The sequence below is a fragment of the Mesocricetus auratus genome, unplaced genomic scaffold (assembly GCF_017639785.1).
Source record: "Mesocricetus auratus isolate SY011 unplaced genomic scaffold, BCM_Maur_2.0 Super-Scaffold_4256, whole genome shotgun sequence".
NCBI lineage: Eukaryota > Metazoa > Chordata > Mammalia > Rodentia > Cricetidae > Mesocricetus > Mesocricetus auratus.
The window spans coordinates 30286299-30311786 of record NW_024429182.1 but is presented as its reverse complement, the minus strand read 5'-3'; the positions used below and the strand labels follow the sequence as shown (position 1 = coordinate 30311786).

At 43.9% G+C, this 25488-nt stretch overlaps 1 protein-coding gene and 1 non-coding gene across 2 annotated transcripts in view; both read right to left on the bottom strand.

Annotated features, from left to right (window-relative positions):
• The window catches only part of Gldc (glycine decarboxylase), an 84382-nt gene extending 77652 nt beyond the window's left edge, over nt 1–6730 (bottom strand). Inside the window, exons 1-2 of the mRNA XM_040745699.1 lie at nt 6250–6730; nt 5663–5741 (exon numbers count right to left, since the gene is read on the bottom strand). Coding sequence (XP_040601633.1) covers nt 5663–5741; nt 6250–6510 — 340 coding nt within the window. The 5' untranslated portion in view covers nt 6511–6730. The remainder of the gene's footprint in view (nt 1–5662; nt 5742–6249) is intronic.
• A 3407-nt stretch (nt 6731–10137) lies between these two features.
• Nucleotides 10138–10242, bottom strand: LOC121135570. The gene has a single exon (XR_005872667.1). It is a non-coding gene; the product is annotated as a U6 spliceosomal RNA (small nuclear RNA).
• Between the last annotated feature and the right edge of the window lie 15246 nt (nt 10243–25488).

The window sequence follows — 25488 nt, the reverse complement described above, 5'->3', positions numbered from 1 at the left end:
AAGCAACCGACCGGTCTCTGTGTCATCTATCCCGACCACCTCGCTACATTCTTGGATGCAGGCTGCTCAGCAGGTGCGACAGTTTTCAATTTTCCCCGATCACTAGTCTACTTACAGCTTATCCACCATTCCTCAAATAGCCATGTGTTTTTACACTTTCACCTCTTCCCATACCATAAGATCCTGGAAACTGGAGTTACAGGTGGTTGTAAGCTGTCATGTGGGTGCTGGGATCCAAATCCTGTTTCTCTCCCAAAACAGCAAGTGCCCTTAACCACTGAACAATCTTTCTAGTCTCTCTATGCTCCTTTGACAAGTGAAAACTAAGAAAGAGGAAAAGTTAAGGTGAACAGACCCAAGAGAACCTCATGGCAGCTCAAAGGCACTAAAACTTTTTATTCTTTTAAAGAAATCATTAAATTTGGCAATAATTTCTAAGTAGTAATGGATCGCCTATAGTTTTTCCAGAACAGTCCACTTAAAAACAATGTTAGGAATATTACTTATGCAAAATATGATCATTAAAAGACCAGTTTGCACTTTGTGGGTACTCAGAGAACATGAGAATGTCATGACGGAGAGCATGCGCTGAGAACATGAGAATGTCATGACAGAGAGCATGCACTGTCAGAGAGCATGAGAATGTCATGACAGAGAGCATGCACTGTCAAAGAACATGAGAATGTCATGACAGAGAGCATGCACTGTCAGAGAGCATGAGAATGTCATGACAGAGAGCATGCACTGTCAAAGAACATGAGAATGTCATGACAGAGAGCATGCACTGTCAGAGAGCATGAGAATGTCATGACAGAGAGCATGCACTGTCAGAGAGCATGAGAATGTCAAGACGGAGAGCATGTGCCCTCAGAGAACATGAGAATGTCACAACAGAGAGCATGTGCCATCAGAGAACATGAGAATGTCATGACAGAGAGCATGCACTGTCAGAGAACATGAGAATGTCATGACAGAGAGCATGAGCTGTCAGAGAACATGAGAATGTCATAACACAGAGCATGTGCTGTCAGAGAGCAACCTATGCAGTTCCCTCCTTCCACCAGCAGGTCCTGGGGACCGCTGAGACTTACATACTAAGCCATCTCACCAACCCACAAAATTTAAAGACAATTAGATCCATCTTTGTTGATGCTGTTTGGGTTCTATGACCCTTTAAGAGTATGGAGGCCAGAGAGATGGCTCACACATTCCTAGTACCTAGGTCAAGCACTCATAACCATTGCTAACTCCAGTTCCAGGGAGTTTAACACCCCTCTTCATACTCCAAGGTCACCTACACTCATGAGCACACCCTACCCTCAACCCCACACATAATTTTTTTAGAAAAGAAAAAATAATATTTAGGTATTTCTTTCAACAGTGTGGTTAGCATGCATGGTTCTATATATCAAAACCCAAGAAAACTTCAAATACTTCAATACTAAAAATAAACTTCATAAAGATTGAAATTTCTGGGCTGCCTAGCAGTTCAGAACCTCTGGGTTTGACTCCTAGCATTGCAAAGACCACCCCAGCTTAGGAACAATCAGAGGAAGCCATATATATATACCCACTTACCTCATCTCTTCTGAAGCTGAGTCTTGTCGCTATACTTCTCATCAACCCTTCTAAAGTGTCCTGGAAGCCAACAGCCTCCTATTGGAACATTCCCAAAACCCACTCACCCCCCACACTATAAACATTTTTTTAATTCCCCAAAATCCAAGTCTAATTCTTGCTGCAAGTGCAGAATAAATAACCTTGACTTTGTCATTTAGTATTTATTTATGTCCCCATGTATTTATTAGGTGAAAAATTTCAATGATCCTTGTTATAAATGAGGTATATGTATCCAGCTGGGAAAGGGAGAAGTCAGAAATGGCCAAGAGAGCCTCGGGATAGACTGAGGACCCCACAGACAGGACTGACTGATTTGGGAAGGATAGCTGCACACTCTAAGTGCTCAGATCAGCTCAGGGACTACATAACCCTCCGGGGTGATAAAGTCATCACTTTCATCCACATTGCACAATGCCCCTCGCTTGATCACTGCCCTCCATTAAACATTTATTTAAAAATTCATTCTGGCGACACATCTTAGGACATCCAGTTCTCAGGAGCCCATCAGAACTCCCATTCTGACAGCTCAGCTCCTGTTGAATAAGCTGAAAATTAGAGGGCTTGCTTCTCCTCTCTCCCCCAAAGCATGCCCAGGAAAAGCAGTGGGCGATTTTGTGTAAACTTTAATCTCTGTGCCATTTGTCGGGTTGGTTCGGGCTAGTTTAATCTGGCTCCTCTGAGATGACTTGACTGGAAACATTACACAGCAAAACAGAGCATGACTAAAAGTCATCCGCTTGGTTTCTGGAGTACTTTTTAATTAATTATAACATTACCAGATAGTACTGCAGGAATAGAAGATAATTAAAAGACAGCTTGTACCATCAGAGAAACCAATGTTCCCACTAAAGCATATTTCTTAAACTAATTTATTTATTATTATTTGGTGGCTTTGGAGGGGGGGGGGATTCACCTGAGAGGAACTAAGCTGACAGGATTTTGAACTGAGTGGTATTGCTTGCTGCTTGCTTCTTTGAATAATGTCTCACTGAGAGACTAACAGATAAAGGTATTACTCAAGGTACTTTCTTTAGTACCTGAGAGGAAGGTTCTCTTTCAGACTGCTTTGTCCATTACTTGCTGGCCCCGTCTGCCCAAAGGATCATCCTCCAGGCTTGTTACCAAGGGGTTGCTTCCCATCCATGCAAGCACTGGCCCGCAATGCTAGCCACACTTCTTCACCCTGATGGTAGAACTGAGAGCCCCCACGCTTGTACCCTAGCCCTCGTCGTGATAGCTCGTCTAGCTGGGAGGGTTTGCACATGGCAAGGGTGACTCCGATGTGACTGGCTTTGTGTACCACAGAAGAGTCAGGGTGAGAGTTCCCTGCTTTGCCTGGGACACCATGAAGACAGAGCAATGTCGTGAGTGGAAAGGGCAGTGGAGGCAGATGGCCTGAGTTTGCATCTGTTCCCACCTTGAGGTCACTAGCTAGAATCTGGACAAGTTAAAGGGCCTCTCTGTACAACTTGGTTTCTTCCCTTTTAAAGGGGATAGTGACTGTGTGTGTGGTAGTGAGGGACTCTAGCCCTAGGTTCCTGGGAAGATAAGAGAACCACTTGAGTCCATAAATGTGTGACTGGCCTGGGCAACACAGTTGAGACTCTTGTCTCCAAAAGAGAGGAGAAGGAGAGTCAGGAAGACCAGCTTAGTTTGTGGGGTCACGATGAGGACTGAATAAGTAACACACAGAGGGCACTTTTCAAAAGTGCCTATGGGAAGCACTTTATAAATGTTTAAGATTAGCCAGTTATGCTTAAGAATTAACCCCAGTATCTCACTACTTACAATGAGGCTATTAAAAACAGCAACCTGCTCCTACAGCCACCATGGCTGACAAATCCTTGCTGCACAATTCCTCCCAAGTATACAAAAGCATCAGGATTCATAGGAAGCTAGGTTTGAGCAAGGCTGCCCCACTCCAAACTGCTCCCACCAGAGGCAGCAAGAACCAGCCGGCTTTCCTCAACAGAAACTGTTCATTAGGCATGACAGAGCAGAGTAAAATACCCAAGTCTTGTGAATTCCGAACCCCTAACCCTCATGTTATTGTTCCTTGTTCCAAAAAGTAAGCTTTGAAGAAAAGGGGCGGTGGGAATTTTGACTGTACAATATTTTCTCCAAGTCACTTCAGACTAAGCAGACAGACCCACCGAAAATCTTCCAGAAGCCACTAGGCTTAAGGTCTACACCCAAAGTTGCTAAGTCTTGGGAATCTGTTTCAAGGGTTGGGGGCGGGAGGGCTTGATGGAAAAATTAGTCACCTGAACTAAATAGCAACAAAACAAGTTGATCTTTAAGCCCAATACTCCCAGCACTCAAGAGGCAGAAGCAGGTGGATCTCTGCATTTGAGATAAGACTGGTTTACAAAGTGAATTCCAGGCCAGCTACAGAGATAGGGAGGGAGAGCCTATCTCAAAAAAAGAAAAGAAAAGAAAAAGAGACAATGAAAACTAATTTTCCAGGCTTTAACACTCTGAAAAGAACATCTTACTTTAGAGCATATTTCACTTTAAAAGTCTCAGCAGGCATTTATTTGCACAAATATCCACCAATGCTTTCTTTCAAACTACTCAACTAGGGCTGGACAAGGTGGTACACTCCTTTAATCCCAGGTGATCTACAGCCAGGGCAACACAGCGAGGCCTTATCTTTAAAAAAGAAAGAAAGAAATTACACCCACAGAACTGCTTGCTAAAAGTAAATAAATACAGTTGCTTCCCATTGTAAAACACATATGGGTAAAGGCCAGGGAATCACAAATTTGAGGCTAGCTAGCCTAAGTTCTTGTTTCAAAAAAAAAAAAAAAAAAAAGCAAGGCAACCTCTTTCACTTTTTCCACATTGATGGCTCAGAATTCTGATTTCGGAAACTGAGATAGTGGCAGTTTGTGGCTGTCTTTAGGTCTCAGCAGGTGGTCAAGGCTGCCATCAAAACCCTACAGCTACAAGGACAGCAGCTCTAGGCAGAACTGAGGCACAGTATTCCCCAGATGCAGCCAGAACAGGCTCGCATCATCTTTTAAAGCAAAAACCAAACCAAACAGCAACAGCAAGCAAACAAAACTAAACAGCCCAACTGCCCTAGTAAAAGAGAAATAGCTCCATCCTATGAGTAACCAGGTGAGGGAGCTTCGTGGTTTTAATCTTCAACTCTGACCACGCCCTTGGCGTCTAGATTCTTCCCCACACTAGAAGTCAATAACATATAAAAACACCCCCCCCCCCCAAACAATATTTAGACATTTCTGCTGAGGAGGCTGGAGGGATGGCTCAGCAGTTAAGTGCTGCTCTTGCAGAAGACCCAGGTTTGGACCCCAGGATCTACATCTCACCCCACAACCATCTGTATCTCCCTTTTATTAAAAGACTCAACACCCCACGTGGTGCACATAGATAAATGCAGGCAAATTTTTAAAAAATTAAAACAGGAAAGTCTATAAATAGCCCGAGATTTCTTAATCAAGCATAAATCATATTTGTGTGCTCTTCTAGAAAAATCATTCGGAGTCTGCAAAGCACTACTGCCTTTCAGTAGGAGTGTGTGTGTGCGCGCGCGCGCGCATGTGTGCCTGTGCGTGAGTGCTTGTGTGCGTGTGTGTGGTGGGGTGCAAGTGTGGAACAGAACAGTTTGAAACTCTGGTGCAAAGAACTTTGAGAAGTCTTAAATGTCCTTCCGAATGAATGCACGACCTAGGTGATTCCTTTTTCCTGATCTATAGAGATAATGGCATTCCCAGCTCAAAAGACCTCAAAGACCTTCCGGTGGGGAGGTAAATGAAACGGAGAGTCAGCCACACGTGTTTGGCATGGCCTTCCTTGGGGAAGTTTGTAGGTACCTGCCTCCGCAGGCCGGGGATAAAGACCACGAAAGGGGATGCATAGATTCTTCCTGGGAAGTAAAATCCCACCGTTTGGGGGCTCGTAAGCACTGCTTATTTTCAGTTCTGACCAATCCTACCCCAAAGCAGACCATCAGGGATTATAGGAGGCAAATAAATCAGAAGAGGCCGAGCCCCAGGGAGTCCTCCCGGCCACTTACAGACAGGGTCTTCCATTTTCAAGGGTCTTTTCAAGCGGATGCTGGCGGGGACCGTCTTCTCGATGAGTTCATCTATGCTCTAAAATTAAAACAACAACAACAACAAAACAAAACACAAGTTGGTGAGCACGACAAGCAGAGTTATAATGCCTGAGTTAAGAGGGCTACCTCTGTATTTTTCATCGTCAAAGGCTCATCAAAATTTTCTAATTAGGATTTCTTTTAAAGGGGAACTTCAGGCTACAGAAATCTTTTGGAAGAAAAAAAATGATGGAGTCGGGTGGTAAATCCGCCACTCCGGGTTCGATTTTAGTCTGCAACTGAAGCTGACGAGAGTAATGCACTCTAAGAAGGGGGTTCTTCCTCCTTTTCCTGCAAAATTAGGGTTCGTCTAGGGTTGGGGACATTTTTTAAATGCACTTTTGAAGAGTGGGAACAGCAGAAAAGTTAAGGGAGGAGGAGAAGGCACCAAGATTAAGAGCGAGCTCGCTTCCAAGCTGGGGCCCGAGACGCAGGAGGAAGGCAAGGTGGGAATCCGGAGGCCCAGCGGGCTGAGCCCCGGCAAGGTGAAGGGTGGAGGGCCTTACCGCCAGCCCCAGCGCCTGCAGCATCTCCCTCCGGTCTTTGTCTCCCGGGCCGATGTGTCTCCGAGCGAAGTCATCGTGTCTGGGCAGGAGGCGCTCCAGGAGGCGGGAGGCCCCAGCCGCGCCGCGGTCCCCGCCACCGCCGCCGTTGCTGCTGTCCCGGCGCTGCGGCGCCCAACTCAAGCCCGCGCCCCGAGCCAGGCGGTGGCCGCTCCCCACTCCGCGGCCCAGGCGCAGCCCCCATGCACTGGCACACAGCTGCATGGACGCAGCCGCCGTCACCTCCCCAGTCCACGAGGGTCAGCGGCGCTCTCCGGCCCTCCTCTGGCCCCAGTGTCCGCGAGTGGCAGCTGTAGTCTCTGGGTCCCCTTCCCGAAGACTGCAGGCGGGACCGAAGGATAGACGCTTGCGGGCAATGAATGGGTGCAGTGAACTGCACTAACTCTGGCAAAGTTCGTCCCCCACTGGAGACACCTGCTCCGCACACTTTAAGCGTCGCCCGAAGGCGGGCTGTAGGATGGGGCCAGGAAGCCTTTAGCCAATGAGAGTGGATTGCGGGGAGTAGGGGGCGAGGCAGGCCCCTCCTTTCTCTCTCCTCCTCTTCTCCCGCCTCCTCCCACTTCTCTGTGCTCTTCAGCAACTGGGTGGAGTTCCCCCCTCTGACATCAGGGAGTCTGAGGTCCCCAGTTGCACTTCTTACATGGGGTTCCGGATGCTGATGTGGGATTCAGGATGCTGCATGGGTCCACTGGCACGGACAGTGTGGACAGCCCTAAAATTCGTGAAGTTCTTGGATCAATCCACTGAGACAGAAGGAAGACTCCAATAGTTACTCTCCACTCATTGGTTTTAGTGTCACATCTCATGAGAACCATTATGTGCAAATGAAGGTTCTTTAACTGTTATGGAATTCTGGGCAAAGAACACAGCCTCTAAAACCTCTTATTGACTCTCTTTAATCTTTTTTCATAAAGATGTATTTTATTTTTATTCATTTGTTTGTGTTTGTGTGTGTGCATGTGAGTGCGCGCACACGCGTGAGCTCTCAAACACACGTATGTTTGTATGTGTTCTCATCATATGCTAATGCTTTCAGAAGTCACAAATGGGCATCCGATGATCCCCTGCAAGTAGAGTTGCAGGCGGTTGTGAGCTGCCATGTAGGTGCTCAGATATTCTATAAGAGCAGGGATCTCTCTCAACTGCTGAGTCATCTCTCCTGCCCCCACCCCGTTGAAACACAATATGATGGGGATCAAACCCTGAACCTCCAACGTGCTAGCAAGGATTCTAGCAGTGAGCTGTACCCCAGCACCTATCTTTATTGGGTAAATGGATCTCCCTTCCTCCCTTCCTCCCTTCCTCCCTCCCTCCTCCTCTCCATTCTCCTTCCCTTTACCTCTCCTCTGCAATGGTTTGATATGCACCCATTCCTGAATTAAATCATCCTTTACTTGAAATAGTTGAGTATGCTCTTGGTTTACTGAATATATTTTGTTTCCCTGGATAAAACTAAGCAGATACTGACATGAAAGCATATTTAGGAAACTGACCCCCAAAGACAGAAACCTGGGGCGGGCTACCTGACCTTTATACATAAACTTGATGATGACTTTACAGTCACAGGGAAAGGAGAAAATGATGGGTTTTAGGAAAGACATAAGAAACAGTCTTGCCTGTTACGGGTAAGTCTTTGGTAGAACAGATAGTAGCTAAGTTAGTTAGGCCTTTCCAATGGAAAGACCTGTAGGGAGGGCTAAGACTCCCGAACTTTGTAGATTAAAATGGCGGGTAGGAAAACTAGAGACTTCAATGCTCAGAAGGAATTTCTTTATTCCTGTTGCTATAGGAAGAAACTATTTAACAAATCATTTAGTCCCAGCCTTTGATCCTGTAGATTGTCAAATTTCCATGCAAGCTGACTTTACTTGGTCTTCTATCTGAACATTGGCATTTTAGTAGTTTGGGATGCACGTGATTATTCTGAACAGTAAATTCTACAGTACTAGGGAGGTAAAGACATCAGGCTCAGGAGTTCAAGGTCATTCTCAGATACATAGGGGATTTGTGCACAGACTAGCCTGTAGAGGCCTTGCCTCACACATAACCTAATTTTTTTCTTCCCTGAGCCTCCCTGACTTGCTGAACCAGTTCCTCCTTTGTTAGCAGACTGGCCATACCTTCCTTGAAGGTTCTCTATCAAGTTCACCATAAAGACATTAGCCCTGCAAGAACCTATCAACATCTCTTAGCTTCCAGACCTAGAACCCAAGTCAGGTCTTAGCATACTCCAGGAAGGTAAGACACCTGATGCCAGATGAGAAGCTTCTACAGGGAATGAATTGCAAGATGTTTCTCATATGTATTGTCATGACAGGATTTCTGCTTGACATTGAACTCTAGAGCAAGTGAAAATTGATGTACTATAATTGCTGATATGTTTGCAGCACCAGAGATTATATATTCAGTTATGTGATGGCTAGTATTAATAATCAACTTAACTGAGTCTAGAATCGCTGGACATGCTTGTTTGGGGGAGGGGGTGTCTTGATTAATTGAGGTGGAAAGAACCTTCTACTGTGAGTGGCTCCTGTCCCCAGGGCTGGTGTCCTGGACTGTATAAAATGGAGCAAGTTGGCTGAGCACACCATGCATGCATCTAATTGCTCTCTTCTGACTATAGACATCATGTGACCAGCGGCTTCAAGCTTTGTACCACCATGGTGCCTTGTAACCTGGAACTGCGAGCCAAAGGAATCCTTTCTTCTCCCCTAAGTTTCTTCTGTCAGAGCACTTCATCCCAGCAACGAGAAAAAAAAAAAAGGCAATGCATAAGCTCAAACAGGAGTGGCCCTCGGTCTGCTAAGTTGGTTGATGAAAGCCAACACAATGATCTCTCCTGTAAATTGGGCTAACATACCTGATCGTTGGTGAAGTTGAGAAGGAAGGATCCTAAGCTTTGATGAGAAAGGAACATAAGAGTAGAAGTTTCATGTGCATCTCATTCTTCCAGAAGACAGGCCTTTCATCACAGCTCTGGGACATCCATGGGTAAGAGGAACACCCGTGGCGTTGGAAGTGATATACTGGCTGTCCTCTGGAGGCATCTGATAGTGTAAGATACCACTGATGAAGTAGGAATAGCCCCACCCCACTGGTAGAAGCCAGTGGCAGCACTGGCCACCAGAAAGGTGGGAAACATGAGCTTAACAGGCAGTGACCCAGATGGTCTATAGGGTTGTACAACCCACTAACATTTTACTTGATCTGGTAAACTAAAACTTGAAAAGTTTAGCAAAAAGACCCTATTTGAACTACAACCCAGTTCATGAGTTCCTCTTAGGTGAAGAGATCTTGAAAAAGGATCCTGTTACAGGTATACTATCTAGACTCTAGACTCTGGGTGGGTGGATTACGTTACCTGATTCTATGATGATACAAAGAAACAGATCCACAGAAACAGACCACAGTCCACAGTGAGCTATGAACGACAGCTTACCAATGGAGACCAGGGTTTATGGTTTTAATTCCAGTTTATAAGGGTTATGAGGTCATTACACTCATTCTTGCAATAAGTCTAGGCATGCTTTTTTTTTTTTTTTTTTTTTTTTTTGGTTTTTCGAGACAGGGTTTCTCTGTGGCTTTGGAGGCTGTCCTGGAACTCACTCAGTAGACCAGGCTGGTCTCGAACTCACAGTGATCCGCCTGCCTCTGCCTCCCGAGTGCTGGGATTAAAGGCGTGCGCCACCAACGCCCGGCTAGGCATGCTTTTTTTTAATAAGTTAATTAATCCTTGTGAAACAACAGCAGCAGAGATGTAACAGCTGACCTCTAAGGTGACAGTATAGGGCAGCATCACAGAACTTGTGATGTCAGAGTACTCGTAGGTACCAAACTACAGAATGCTTCGTGAATTTGCATATCATCCTTGCACAGAGACTATGCTAACTAACCTCTGTATCTTCCAAATTTTAGTCTATGTCCTGACATGAGCACATTATTTTTTTTTTAAACTGGGGGCTGGAGCTAAGGCTTAGCAGCTAACACACTGACTGCTCTTCCGGACGACCCAGGTTTGATGCCCAGCACCCACAATCCTCTATAACTCCAGTTACAAAGGATCTGGTGCCCTTTTCTGGCCTCACACAGCACCAGACATACAGGCAGGCAAACACCTATACACATAAAATAAAAATAGGCTTTAAAGAATTGCCTGCTGTGGTGGCACACGTCTTTACGTGAGGGAAATTGGGCTGCTCTTGGGGTTCCTAGTGCCATTAATGGAGAAATTTAAGAATGGAGTGTAGTGCTGGAGAGACGGCTCAACAGTAAAAGGCTCATAACCAAAAACATGAGGATGGAGCCAAGTGGAAGCACCAAGGCAGTGTTCTTCGAGAGTAGACCTCAGGTCAGGCAAGCTCCTGGAGGAGGATGGAGAAGAAGAGGGAAGAGGCACACAGTCTAAGCTGGCGTGGAAATCAGACACGGGACTGACAAGCAGTCACTTGGCAGGGAGGACATTTTAGAGAGAGAGTAAGGGAGCCCAGGGTGTGAAAGGAAGTCCAGTGTGTCTTTAAAGGACCAATTATTCGCTTATCTCTTTAGCATAGCATAGCATAGCTTAAGGTGACTACACCTTCCCAGAGATGGTCCTCAGCCAAACTGAACCAACTGGAATGTTAGGTCTCCACCCAGGACAGAGATTCCTCCGTTTTAAGGACCAGGGGCTTTTCTACTCTAACCTTTCATTTAGGAATCAGATAAGCATCCAGAGCCCCCAAATATTTTCAGCATTGCTGGCCTCCGGCAAAGGTAAGCCTGCCTAGAGGCCCAAAGATATTTCTGGCTTTAGCTTAGAAAAAAAAAACTGGCTACTTTTCCTTGGAATCTTTTCAGTCTGACTGAGATCCCAATTTCCTGCTGTCATCATTTAGTCCCAGCACTCAGGAGGCAAAGGCAGGGGGACTTCTATGAGTTCCAGGCCATCCCACAGTGAACATAGTGATGATGCCCTGCCTCAAAAAGACTGTGTGTGTGTGTGTGTGTGTGTGTGTGTGTGTGTGTGTGTGCATCCATGTGTCACAGCACATGTAGGGAGGGCAGAGGGCAGCTTTCTGGAGACAATTCTCTACTTTGTTCTCACAGGGATGGAACTTGTCAGGCTTGCATAGCAAGTGCCTTTACTGGATGATCAATCTTGGTAATTGAAAAACCAATTACATGTACACACACACACAGCAAACAGAGAAAAATACTCTTCAATTTCTACAGAGAAAAGGTCAATACAGAGAAATTCAACAAGATTAATTTAGCTGAAATAGAAAGTTTTGGAGGTACAAACACGTAAGAATGTATAAAGATACGCTTGGTGACTTGCTGGTCTTCTTTGAAGAGTGTGATCTTGGGGTGAAGGGCGTAACTTCCAAGGACCAGTCGGGTTGAAGACTTGATAAACTGGAGAAAACAAGAGAACCATGCGTGAACCGGCGCAGCATGCTTGGACCTGCTACTCCTCCATTTCCCTCTGTTTCTTGCTTTTCCCTCTCCTCTCTTCCTTTTCTTCCCTACTTCCTCTTTTCCCTCCCCTCTCTTCTTTTTCTTTTCTTCTATCCTTCCTTCTCTCCTCTCTCTTTCTTCCCTCCCCCTCCTTGGTTGTTGTCCTTTTGGTGTAGGGGGTCATGTAACCCAGGCTGTCCTAAAGACTGACCTGGAACTCCTGATCCTCCTGCCTACACCAGTCAAACATTCGAATCACAGCCCTGCATCACCACACCCAGTTTGCTGAGAACTTTCTTCATAACAAAAGCCTACTCTCCCAGCCGGGCGGTGGTGGTGCACGCCTTTAATCCCCGCACTCGGGAGGCAGAGGCAGGCGGATCTCTGTGAGTTCGAGGCCAGGCTGGACCGACAGCCTCCAAATCAGAGAAACCCTGTCTCGTAAAACCAAAAAAAAAAAAAAAAAAAAAAAAAAAGCCTACCCTCCCAAAGAAAGGACTTTACTAGAATTTACTCAAGTGGAGGAATGGGAGGAATGGAATTCCCTTCTTCCCAGTCTTCTCCAGGCATAGCAGAATAAAAGGACATGATCAACAGGGTAAGTACTTGAGGTAAAACCAACAGGCAACTCTTGCAGCCAGGGAGAGAGGAAGAGGAGAGTAGAAATAGACACGTATCACACAGAAATATGGAGAAAGGTCACAGCACAAGACCAAGGCCTGTGAAGACGCAGATGTGATCAGAACACTATAGAACTATCACTGCCCCCTCCCCCCCAATTACCCAAGTCCAGTAAGACTCCATAATGGCAGCTGTTGGATATTCTGGACAGACTCTCTTAAAGAATATGAAGAAAACCTTTTAGAATATCAAAAGCAATAAAAAACAAGATCACTTGAAGAAATTGAAGTACTTGTCATTTTTACCCATAGAAAACTAAACACAGCCTAACTTCCCAGAATAAATAAAATGAATCCTTAATCTGATTTTATATAATGTCATATATGTAAATATATGTAAATACATTATGTCATTATATGACATTGTGTATATATTAAGCATGCATGGGAACAAGAGGTCCAAAGATATATCTGGCTTTAATTTATAAATAAACTGGTTACTTTTCTGTGGAGTCTTTCTACCCTGAACTAAGTAGCCAGTTTCTGTCTCCTGTTGTCATCATTTAGTCCTAGCATGCAGGAGGCAATAACACATGTATAGATTGTGTATATGCATGGTAACATTTATGTGTGTGTATGATATATAATATAGAATACATTTTATATATGTTACAAGTAGACACTTTTTTAAAAAACATATTTTTGCTAGAGAGGCAGAGGCAGGCGAATCTCTGTGAGTTCAAGGCCAGCCTGGTCTACAAAGTGAGTTCTAGAACAGGCTCCAGAGCTACAGAGAAACCCAGAAACCCTGTCTCAAAACACACACACACACACACACACACACACACACACACACATTGCCTTTAGTTCCATCACTCAAGACACCAAGCAGGCATGACGATGGAGCAGTAGTTGAGAGTTTACATCTAAAGCACAAGTGCTAGGCAGAGAGAGAGAGAGAGAGAACTAACTGAAATCTCAAAACCCACTTCAAGCTACACACCTCCTCCAGCAAGGCCACACCTTCTAATCCTACCAACTGGAGACCAAGCACTGAAATGTGTGAGCCTTTAGAGCTCATTCTCACTCCATCCACCATATAGCCCTGGGGCTGCACTCTATCCTTTGTGCTCCAGGGTGACCTCTTGACCTTGACCTGGTAGTCTGAGGAGATGGAAACAGCTTTTCTCTATTCATCATCAATTTCCAGAAAAATGTGAATTATTCATAACCTACTGCTGATAGAAAACTCATCTCATGGAGACAGCTGAGAAAAAAAGCAAAAAAGGATGAAAGTTAAATTTTAAAATGAAATATAGGGCTGGAACAATGGCTCAGTGGTTAAGAACACTCACTGGCTACCCTTCCAGAGGACCTGGGTTTGATTCCCAGCACTCACAGGGAAGCTCACAGCTCTCTGTGACCTCTGTTCCAGGGGATCAAGGTCCCTCTTCCTGCTTCCATATGAGGAATCCATGTTCTACAGGCATACATGCAGACAAAGCACCTGTGTTATAATAAATAACTTTCAAAAATCAAATACAATAAAAAGTAAATGTGGCCCATGGGATGCCTTTGCAGGGGTGCTTGCCTGTAGGCCTGACAACCTGAGTGTCTAATCCTGGGATCCCATAATGTGTCAAGAAAGAGCTAACTCCCAAGAGTCCTCTGGTCGGCACACTAATTCCATAGCACACACACTTAAAAAAATAAATTTCTATTTAAAAAAGAAAGTTCCACAGCTTTAGTCCCAGCACTGGCAGACAGAGGCTGGTGGGTCTTTGTGAGTTCCAAGCCAGTCTGGACCACAGAGGGAGAATCTATTTCAAAAAACTCAGAGGAAGGGGTGATGAGAAGGGTGAGCAGGTAAGGGTGTTTACCACCAAACCTGACCGCCTGACTTCAATCCTTAGGACTCACATGGTGGAAAGCGAGAACTGACTCCTACAAGTTGTCTTCTGACCTCCACATACATGTGTGTACACTCATGTGCACACACACACACATACACCAATAAATAAAAATGTACTAACATTTTTCAATTTAGAAAGGACATGCAATTAAGGGTCGTGGGATTAGTAATATGAGATTAGCCTCATTTCAAAATTTTATCACTATAATTTTTATTTATCTATTTAGCCATGTGTTTATTATTATTATGTAGTCCTGGTTGTCCTGGAACTCACTACATAGACCAGGCTAGCCTTGAACTCACAGAAATCCTCCTACCTCTGCCTCTCATAGCACTAGGATTAAAGGCACTCACCTTGACTCTGTTATTTTAGACGTCTTCCTCTAGGAGGAACAATGATTCTGTTGAACTGGACATTAAGATAGCCATGAGGATGTTTGTAGCTCTTTGTGCCACTGGCTCAGTAAATGGAGAGGAGGAGCATCTTATAGTATTTCCATGTTTGGTGTCAAGACTATAAACTTTACGAACCCATCAATGGCTCAGACCTTCCAGAAGTGGAAGTTAGGGTCAACTAACTGCAGGTTAAAAAACAAGAAAACAAACAAACAAACAAACCAAAAAACTGTGACTAGATAAGGAGCTGAACCAGGAACAGAATCACTCGAAGGTGGCAGACACGGGCCGCTGCAGCAACAAGGCTGTAATCTGTAGGCATGCTTTTCCACAAGTATTATGCTAGCTATTGTGGTGATACTCTGTTGATGATCTAACAGATAAAGCTTGCCTGGAGATCAGAGTGCAAAACTAGCCACAATAGTTGGCCATAGAGGTCAGGCAGTGGTGGCCACAACTTTAATCCCAGCACTCAGGAGACAGAGGCAGATGGATCTCTGTTATTTCTTTTTTTTTTTTTTTTTCCCAGACAGGGTTTCTCTGTGGCTTAGGAGGCTGTCCTGGAACTAGCTCTTGTAGACCAGGCTGGCCTCGAACTCACAGAGATCTGCCTGCCTCTGCCTCCCAAGTGCTGGGATTAAAGGCATGCGCCACCAATGCCTGGCGGATCTCTGTTATTTCAAGGCCACCCTGAACTACATGAAATTGAACCAGTCTAAAAGAGAAACAGAGCTCACACAAAGGTGATGTCAGCCCTTGGGATCCCACGCCTTTAATCTCAACTCTAGAGAGGAATATAAGAGGAAAGGAAGGAGACAGCAGTCTGAGGCTTGGTGGAGACAGATGCAGCCTGGAGATGCAGTCTGAGGACAGGATGGCCTCTTCGGTCCAAGCAATGGTAGAGGTGAGAACTCTCTAGTGGCTGGCTGCTTTGCTCCTCTGATCTTCAACATTAACCCTTGTATCTGACTCTGGGTTTTTATTATTAATACCAATTAGAATTCATGCCATAAATTACTTTTCTATTGCTGTGAAAAACACCATGACCAGAAACATCTTAGGAAATGGGTTTATTGACTTATACTTCCAGAGAGTTAACAGTCCCTTACATCAGGGAAACAGCAAACAGGGCTGCTGGAACAGAGACTGAGGTCTCCCATCCTGAATGATAAACAGGGAATGCATACTTGGAGTGGCCCAATTCTTTTTTTTTTTTTTTTTTTTTTTTTTTTTTTTTGGTTTTTCGAGACAGGGTTTCTCTGTGGCTTTGGAGGCTGTCCTGGAACTCGCTCTGTAGACCAGGCTGGCCTCGAACTCACAGAGATCCGCCTGCCTCTGCCTCCCGAGTGCTGGGATTAAAGGCGTGCGCCACCAACGCCCGGCTCCAATTCTTTAAACTCTCAAAGCCCGCCTCAACAACAGGAATACATTATCCTCTTTTGACTTTGTTAGGAACCACGAACTCCTATGGTGCAAATACATACATGCAGACAAACATACATACACACACACACACACACAAAGAAACTTCAAAACAAAATAAAAATCAACTGAAAACCAATTCAAACTAAAAAGTATCCAGAGAGTAAATAAAAGTTGCAGTAAATTTTTATTCATGCAAAGGCTTAGGGAATGGCTCAGTGAGTAAGGGGGATTACTTTGCAAGCATGTGACCTGAGTTCAGATTCCCAGCACTCACATACAAGCTGGTTGTGGCTGTGTGCCTGTAACCTCAGCAATAGGGGTGGGGTGGGAGACACTGAGGCAGGGGCCTCATTGAGACTCACTGATGTTATGTGTTTTAATTGAAGTATAATAAAAGTCCAGTGATTTGGAGTATCATTAAGACAGGTCTAAATATTATCTGAAATAATAAATAACAATTGTTAGACTTATTTTTTCTGCATTAGGAGTGGTGGACCTGGGCATGGTGGTGCACTTCTATAATCCTGGCAGCTGACCTTCCAAACACCAAAACGGCCCACTTAGCTCTGCCTTCAGCATTCTAGGGCTTTTCAGCCTGAAGTTATAAACTCTCCCACACTCCTCTCACAACCAGTTCCAAAGGCCTAAGAAACACATGGTCAGCTTTACCACAGTGATGGTACCATTTTCAGCCTCAATCTGTGTCAATTGCTTTTCTTGTTGTTTTGACCAAACACCAGATGGAAAGCACTCAAGGGAGGAAGTGTTTATTTTGGCTTATGGTTAGAGGGGATACAGTCCATCGTGGTGGAGAAAGCATGAAGGGTGAGGTGGCTGGTAATATTGTGTCTGCATTTGGCAAACATAGTACAGTCAGGAAATGGGCTAGAATAGAAAACTTCAAATCTTTCTCCTAGTAACCCACATCCTCCAGTACAGACTGCTACCAACTGGAAACCAACTGTTCAGATACTCACACATATGTAGGACATTTCACATCTAGCCCACGGTACTCCATCTATAGAGGCAGTGGGAAGGTGATTCCACTTGTGGCTATCGATATGGTTCAGTGGTAAGGTACCTGCTACCAATCTGTCACCCCCAGTTTGATCCCAGGGTAACGGAAGAGAAGTGACTTTTGCAAACTATTCTCTGATCTCTATAAGCATGCTATTGTACATGTGTACACACACCTACACATGCACACAAAAATCCACACAAGCACACAAAAGGGGGAAAAAGGAAAATTGATTTTTTCTTGTATCATTCCTTTATTTTCTCTTGTATTTTTGTTGTTGTTGAATTTGCATTGTTTTTATTTTAGTTAACTAACTAATTAATTAATTTGAGGCAGGATCTCTCTGTAGAGCCCTGGCTGTCCCAGAACTCTCTATATAGACCAAGTTAGTCTCAAAACATTGTTTTTATTTCAATTGTTGTTATTTTAGATTTTTGAGACAGAGGTTCATGTAGCTCAGGTTGGCTACATGTGTTTGATGATGACTTTGAACCCATGATTTTTCTGCCTTCATTCTGCCCATGCACTGAAATTATATGTGTGTGCTACCACAGTTGGCCATAATATTATGTGTGATAAAAGAAGCTTTTTATGAAAAAGTGCAGTGTTTTGTTTTTGTTTTTGTTTTTTTGTAATGGAAACAGTATCACACAGATGAAGTTCCCACTCTTGCCTGAGTGAGGGTATCTCTGCTTCTCAGCTCTCAGTCTCCTTAGCTGAATTCTGTCTCTTCTGCTTTCTGAAAGTACACATTGTAGGAAATTGCTTAAGCTTGCTCTGTCTCTGACCCTCATTTGTAAAATACAATAAGTTTAGATATTACTGCTGTGTTTGTTAAATGAAAATGTATGTGTACATCTAAATATCTTCTAACTATATTATCACTCTCTTGATGCAGTAGGAAGTGGTTAATAGCTGATCAAAATGTTAAGAAAATGTGAGTGCTGAATATTCAGCCTTAAGTGGGACAGTTATGTCACTCCCTCCAAGCTCAGAGTGTAACAGGCCCCCAGACCTTAGCACAATTGATACCATGATGGAAGTACCATTCAGGCTATAAATTCAGCACACAGACAGAACCAGCTGCCAAAATGAAAACAAAGACCTACTCCATCAAAGTCCATAGTTCTGGGAAACTCTCTAAATGTCCCCACCTGGATCTCTGCCTTCTTTAGTTCTGCTTCTGGCTAACTGTTCTTGTTAACTGAAATGTGGCACCCCAGATTATGGTTTTTGTGCTTAAAACTCACCCTAGAAAATCTTGGAATCCTAAACACCCAGTGTAGTCCACTAATCAAGAATTCCTATTGCCTTAACCTCTGTGTCCTGATGGTCTTCTCTGTGAATGCCCTATGCCAAGAGAACATTGTCAAAGAGGGGACAGGATGAGTGTAAGAGGCGTAGGAGGAGGAGGAATGGTGTGGACCACCATATTCCATTGCACCCAGGAACTCACAGGAGCTGTGATTACCTGCACAAGACTGGGCCCATCTCATCACATCACATCACAGACGAGAGAGGAGCTCCTGAGGACTTACTCCTCCCTGCAGACCCTTCGGCAGCTAGTGCCTGCTGAGACGAGGGGGAGACAATTTCTTCAGTAGTGTAGCCAGCCCATGTTCCCTCGCGCATGCTCATTCAAGCAATCCTAATTAAACCCAGTGGATCTTTAAAAAATGAAATGAAGGGTCAGCAAGATGACTCAGTGGGTAAAGACCCTGGCTGTAAAAGCCCAGTGACAAGTTCAATCCCTGGAACTCACAACCACGTGGATGGAAAAGGACTGATGCCACAAAGTTATCCTCTGCCCTCCAAACACAGCTGTGACACTGATACATCTTGATACACATTCACACATCATAATAATAATAATGAAATAAAACCACAAAATAAATAATAAAAAGAAAGAACATGAAAGTAGAAGACAGACTAGTTGGAAAGAGGAGGAGGATCATTGAGTGGGAAGGGAACAAGAGAAAGTAACGAGGGTGGATATTACCAAAATACATATGTCAACATATTAAATGTCACATGAACCTGTTACCATGCATAATTGATATATGTTAATAGAATAACGTTGAGCTACAAATACATTTTCATTACTCTTCTTTTTCTCGCACTACCAATGTGTTAGGCTTCACAATGCCAAATATTTGAACAGGCTGCTATTTCTATTTGCTTCCAGCACACTTTCCTAACTGGGGTGACTCAACGTGACGCAATTAAAACAAGACCTTTTTGGTCATTTGCTGGGCTCAAATCTTGTCAAAAGTACCACAGGATGGGGAATGGCAAAAGCTGGATCATTCCAAAGATGAAGGGACTATGGTAAACTTTCATGATGTCAGGTATAGAATGATGAATGTCAGGGAGACAGTGTAGCACACTTGGACATTTTTCTTACCTCTAAGCCCCAGTGAATATCTAACATGGAAGAGTAGCTGTACTGCTGATTTGATCGCTTGTCATTTCAGTATTAAACAAGATGTAAAAATCTCCCCAAACTCATCTTGTACTATCCAAACTGGGACTTGGTTACTGTCGTTCTGCCCCGGGCACCAGTCCCAGGACTTGAAGCACCAGGATGAGCCAGTAGCAAAGCCCCCTTTCACCCATTTCACTAACTAAATAAGCACTTAAACATTAGCCGGAGCGCAACTTGTTTTACCCCCTCCATAGAAGCGTAAAAGAACAAGTCTCGGAGTGCTGACCCCACTTGAGAATTGAGCATAACACAAGCCAATATGAAAACAGTTTGTTAATTCTGCTGCATGTCTGAGCCCTGGGAATGCCACAGAGATTAAGGTTCCAGGCTGGGCCCTCTGTGAGTAGAAAAGACACATTCCAGCTCAGTCTGGATCTCCCTTTTGGCATGGAGAGAGAGGTATGTTTAAAATGGTCTTTTGAGCATGGTGTGTTGGCGCACACCTTTAGTCCCAGGACTCAGGAGGCAGAGTCAGGTGAATGTCTGAGTTTGAAGCCAGTTTGGTCTACAGAGATCCAGGGCTACACCAGAAACCTTCTTCAAAAAAAAAAAAAAAAAGTCATCCTGACCCTAGAGGCTAAGGAATAGTTCAGAACCTTTACAATGATTCAAGGAAGGGTGTCAACAGTGCCTTGCTAGAAGGTGTGAATTCATGAAAGTGGTCCAGGGAATTATTTACCTGAGTGATTGCTGACTCTTTTTCAGAACTACGTAAACTAGAGCACTATCTGGGAATTCTATTTCAATAACGAAAAAGATACATACACGTGAGCTGGTTTTTTGTTTTTTTGTTTATGACAGCGTTTCTCTATGTAACAGCCTTGACTGTCCTGGTACTTGTTCTGTAAACCAGGCTGGCCTTGAACTCACAGAGATCCGCCTGATTCTGCCTCCTGAGCACTGGGATTAAAGGCGTGCACCACCAATGCCCGGCTGAGACTCCATCTCTTTAGAAGCCCACATATAATATAAGGTATTTAACAATGCCCTTTTCCCAAAAGGCCTCTCTCTTCTCCAATGCCTGTGCTTAAAACTGTATTAAAACATTTTTATTAATAACTTGAAATGTAAAAGCAAATACAAATGCAAAGAAGGAAATATAGGAATTGGGTTAAGAAACAGAGAAATCATACATTTAAACTGTCACCTATTAGGTACATCTTGGCTGACCTGGCCTGGTCAGAGCTACATTTCACAACTACATCTGCATGTCATGGAAACTTCTTTTCCAGTCTGGATATTTAGAGCCCAGTCGAAGAGAAGGGTGCTAAGACACCCTTAAAATCAGGATAAGAAGTAGGCATAAACCAGGCAAGATGGGATAAGCCTGTAATTCTAGTCTTCAGAAGCCTGAAGCAGAAGGGTCTTGAATTTGAGACCAGCTTGTGCTACAAGAAAAGACTGTAGAAAAAAGAAAGATGGTGGGAGGGAGGGAAAAGAGAGGGAAGAAGAAAGAAGAGGGAACTGTGGATGTATGCTGGTACCCTGGGTAGCTGGCACAGAGAGATACAGGTTTCTTTGGATGCACAGAAGTTACCATGCTTGAAAGATGAGGATGGTAACTCTCAGAACTTCGTTGGTGAAACATGATTATTACTCACACTTTCCATCATGATGAAGAAGACGTCCTCTAATCAAGGTTTTTGGGTGGTCTCTCTCCTTTAAAAAATGTTTATTTTGCCGGGCGTTGGTGGCGCACGCCTTTAATCCCAGCACTTGGGAGGCAGAGGCAGGCGGATCTTTGTGAGTTCGAGACCAGCCTGGTCTACAAGAGCTAGTTCCAGGACAGCCTCCAAAGCCACAGAGAAACCCTGTCTCGAAAAACCAAAAAAAAATGTTTATTTTAACTCTTATTATGGGTTTTTGACTCCATACCACATGTGCACCTGCCAGAAGAGGATGTCAAAGCCCCTGGCACTGGAGTTATAAAAGGTTGTGAGCCATCATGTGGTTGCTGTGAATTGAGCTTGGGTTCTTTGCAAGAACAGCAAGTGTTCTTAACCCCGGAGCCATCTTTGCAGCCCCCAAACAAGCCCCCTTCCTCTTCCTCTTCCTCTTCCTCCTACTCATCTTTCTCTTCTTTTCCTGAGGCAGGGTTTCTCTGTGTAACAGCTCTGGCTGTCCTGGAACTTGCTCTGTAGACCAGGCTGGCCTCAAATGTACAGAGATCCTTCTGCCTCTGCCTCCTGAATTCTGGGACTAAAGTGTGCACCACCATCATGTGGTGGTCTCTCACCTTTTAATTGCAGTCTCAAATTTGAGCCAATGGAGTGATAAAGTAGCTTGAAAAGTGGAGAGGGGGCCTGTAGAGAAGGCTCAGCAGTTAAGAGCACTTGCTGTGCTTGTACATACATGCAAGCAGAACATTCATATATGTAAAGTAAGCAAATCTGAAGAAAAACCAAACCTAAATAATCTGGAATTTAAAAAGTATTAAATGTGGAGAGATTATGGAATGTTTGATGGCATAAATTATAAACTGGTTCTCTCGACCATGGGCCTCGTAGTGACACTTCATTCTTGTGATGAGGCAGGAGCTCAACCCTTGGGAAACATGGTCATACTTTTTCTTGCATCTATCTTTCTGTTTATCTATCATCTATCTATATGTCTTTCTGTCTGTCTGTCTGTCTATCTGTCTATCTTTTTGTCTATCTATCATCTATCTGTCTGTCTATCATCTATCTATCTATCTTCTGTCTGCCTGTCTATCATCTATCTTCTGCATGTCTATCTATCTATCTATCTATCTATCTATCTATCTTCTGTCTATCTATCATCTATCTATCTATCTATCTATCTTCTGTCTGTCTGTCTATCATCTATCTATCTTCTGCATGTCTGTCTCCCTTCTATCTGTCTATCTATCTATCTAGTGTGTGTGCGCACGCGCTCACATGTATGTGGAGGTCACAGGACAACTTGCAGGATTTAGTTCTCATCAGGATCAAACTTGGGTCGCCAGACTTCGTGATAAGACATTTACTAGATGAACCATCTCATCTCCCCAGCCTGTTGTTTCTGTTTTGTTTTTTGAGACAGAGTCTCTGTGGTCCAGGCTATTCTGGAACTCATTACATAACTCCAGTGTTGGCTTTGAACCCAAAGTAATCCTCCTGTCTCAGCTTCCCCAGTGCTTGGGTTACAGGTGTAGGATATCATTTCCTTTTTTAGTCAATATTTTGACATAAAACTTTAGATGCTACCAAAATCACATATGTGGCTATTACAAAGACTTAAGAAGGGTTTCTTTGTAGCTTTGGAGGCTGTTCTGGAACTCACTCTGTAGATCAGGCTGGCCTCAAACTTGCAGAGAACCCCTGCCTCTGCCTCCCGAATGCTGGGATTAAAGGCGTGCTCACCTCCACCGTTTATTACAAAGACTTTTGAAGGTAGGTTTTCTTTTGAGAAGTCCCTGCCCACACTTGGATAGGTGCTATCCTTGCCCCACCTTTTCATTTAACCTCCATGCTTAAGCTATTTTCAAATCCCTTCTCAATAAACTTCAATTCTGCCTCATCCTGGCTCTTCCTGAAATTCTTTTCTAGCAGAGTCAAGGGTCCCAGCTTCTACGGTTGGAGAGGTGGCTCACTAATGGAAACCACTTGTTACTTTTTGGAGAACCCAGACTGGATCCCAAGCATCTATGTGGTGATTCACAACTGTCTGCGACTTTAGTTCCACAGGATCCAGGCACTGGTCATGATCATGGGGCACAGACATATACACACATAGGCAAAACATTCATATATGTAAGTCACATTAAAAAAAAAGAATTGAAGCTTTACATACACAAACACATACATAAATACAAATAAAGAAAAAAAGTAAAAAGTCAAACATTTGCTAAGGAACTTCTTTTTTGGTAAAATAACTATTCTTCCTGGCAGAAACTAATATATTCTGAAGAAACATGGTTGGAGGATAGTTCAGTAACAGAGCATTTACTGTTCTTGGAGAACATCTAGGTTCAGTCCCCAGCACCTACACGGTAGCTCACAACCATGTGCAACTCCGGTTCCAGGGATTTGGCATCTCTCCAGACCTCTGTGAGTTCCTGCAATCAGGTGGTATACATCCATACATATACTCAGACACATATATCATGTACATACACACAAAATATTTTTTTAAGACAGGGTTTCTTTGTGTAGCCCTAGCTGCCCCGGAACTAGCTCTTAGATCAGGCTGGCTTTGAACTCACAGAGAGCCACCTATCTCTGCCTCCCAACTTCTGGGATTAAAGGAGTGTGCCACCACCGTCCTACCAAAATACATTTAAAAATATTTTTTACACTATATTCTGATAATGGAATCTCCTCCCTCATCCTTCCAGATCCTCCCTACCTCTCCACCCTTCCAAACTATTACTCTCTGTTTTTGGGGAGGCAGGTTTCAAGACAGGGTTTCTCTGTGACTTTGGAGGCTGTCCTGGAACTTGCTCTTATAGACTAGGCTGGTCTTGAAATCACAGAGATCGCCTGCCTCTGTCTCTCGAGTGCTGGGATTAAAGGCGTGCACCACCACTGCTCGACTCCAACTATTACTCTTTTAAGAAAGATAACAGGCAAATAAAACAAATAAACAAGAATGAAAGAAAGTGAATAAAGAAAGGAGTCTGAGAAACACACACACATCTCACACACACACACATACACACACACACACACATGCATGCACTTATAACCCATAAAAACACAAAAATGGAAAACATAATGTATAAGCAAAAAATAAACAGCAAAATAAAAAAATACCCAACGAAGTAATATGAGACAAAAAAAAACCCTCCAAAAATGCCTTTGAGTTCATCTTATGTTGGCCGTCTACTGCTGGGCATGCAGCCTGCCCTTCAGTGTGGTTTGTATACCTATTGAGACTCCCTTGGGAAATGAATTTTCTCTTTCTGAGTGGGTATCAGTTGAGATAACTTCTTGGTTAAGGGTGGGAGCTCATGTCCATTTCCCTCCTCAGTGCTGGACCCCATCTGGCTTGAACCTGTCTGTGTGGGTCCTGTGATGATTCCACAGTGTCTGTATCAGTCCTGATCTGTCTAGAAGACTCCATTTGCTGATTCATCCATCCTCTCCGGCTTTTACGATCTTTCTATCTCTTCTTCCAAACAGTTCCCTGAGCCCTGAGAGGAGGTGTTTAATGAAGACACAGCCTTTAGGACCTAGTGTTCCGAGGTCTCTCACTCTCTGCACATTGGGTTTTTAAATGGTGTGACCTCTCTTTGGCTGTCAGACTATTCAAGTAATAGATCCACTGACTGGAAGAAGAAAACACTGGAGGGCAGGCAGAGGAGGAACTAGTCCCTTGGGGATTTACAATTTGTAAGATGATCATGTGAGAAAGAGTTGGAGCTGAGACAATGATGGTGGGCCCACACCTTGGTTGGACTGTTTGGTCATGCATATCTCTTACCGTCTATTTAAACCTTACTCTCAGGTTAGGACCCTGAAGGTGGACTTGTGGGGGTCATTGGGCCTCTTTGTCTTCCTTCTCAATATGATCATATTGAGTACCTTTTCCTTTTCTGCTTTTCACTGTTAATTTGGCTCTTTTAATCAGCTTATCTAGAACAGGTAGCTGAACCTGACTTATTGGGTCACAATCTGTGACCCTGAGTCCTATAAAAAGATTGCAGAGCAGTCCCTTAGCTGCATTAGATATGATTATAGCTGATAAGCTAAAATCGGTGTCCTAAGGGATGCACAAGGCAGTTAAGACATTTTTACAGACTTACTTATGGAACTCCCAGAAAATCGCTGGTTTTCATTTGGGAAAGGAATAAGGACATACACACTCAGGTCAAAGCATGGTTCTTTCCTATTTAAAAAAATCTTTACATAAAAGGGATATTGTCTCTTCACAGCAAACTTTGTTAATT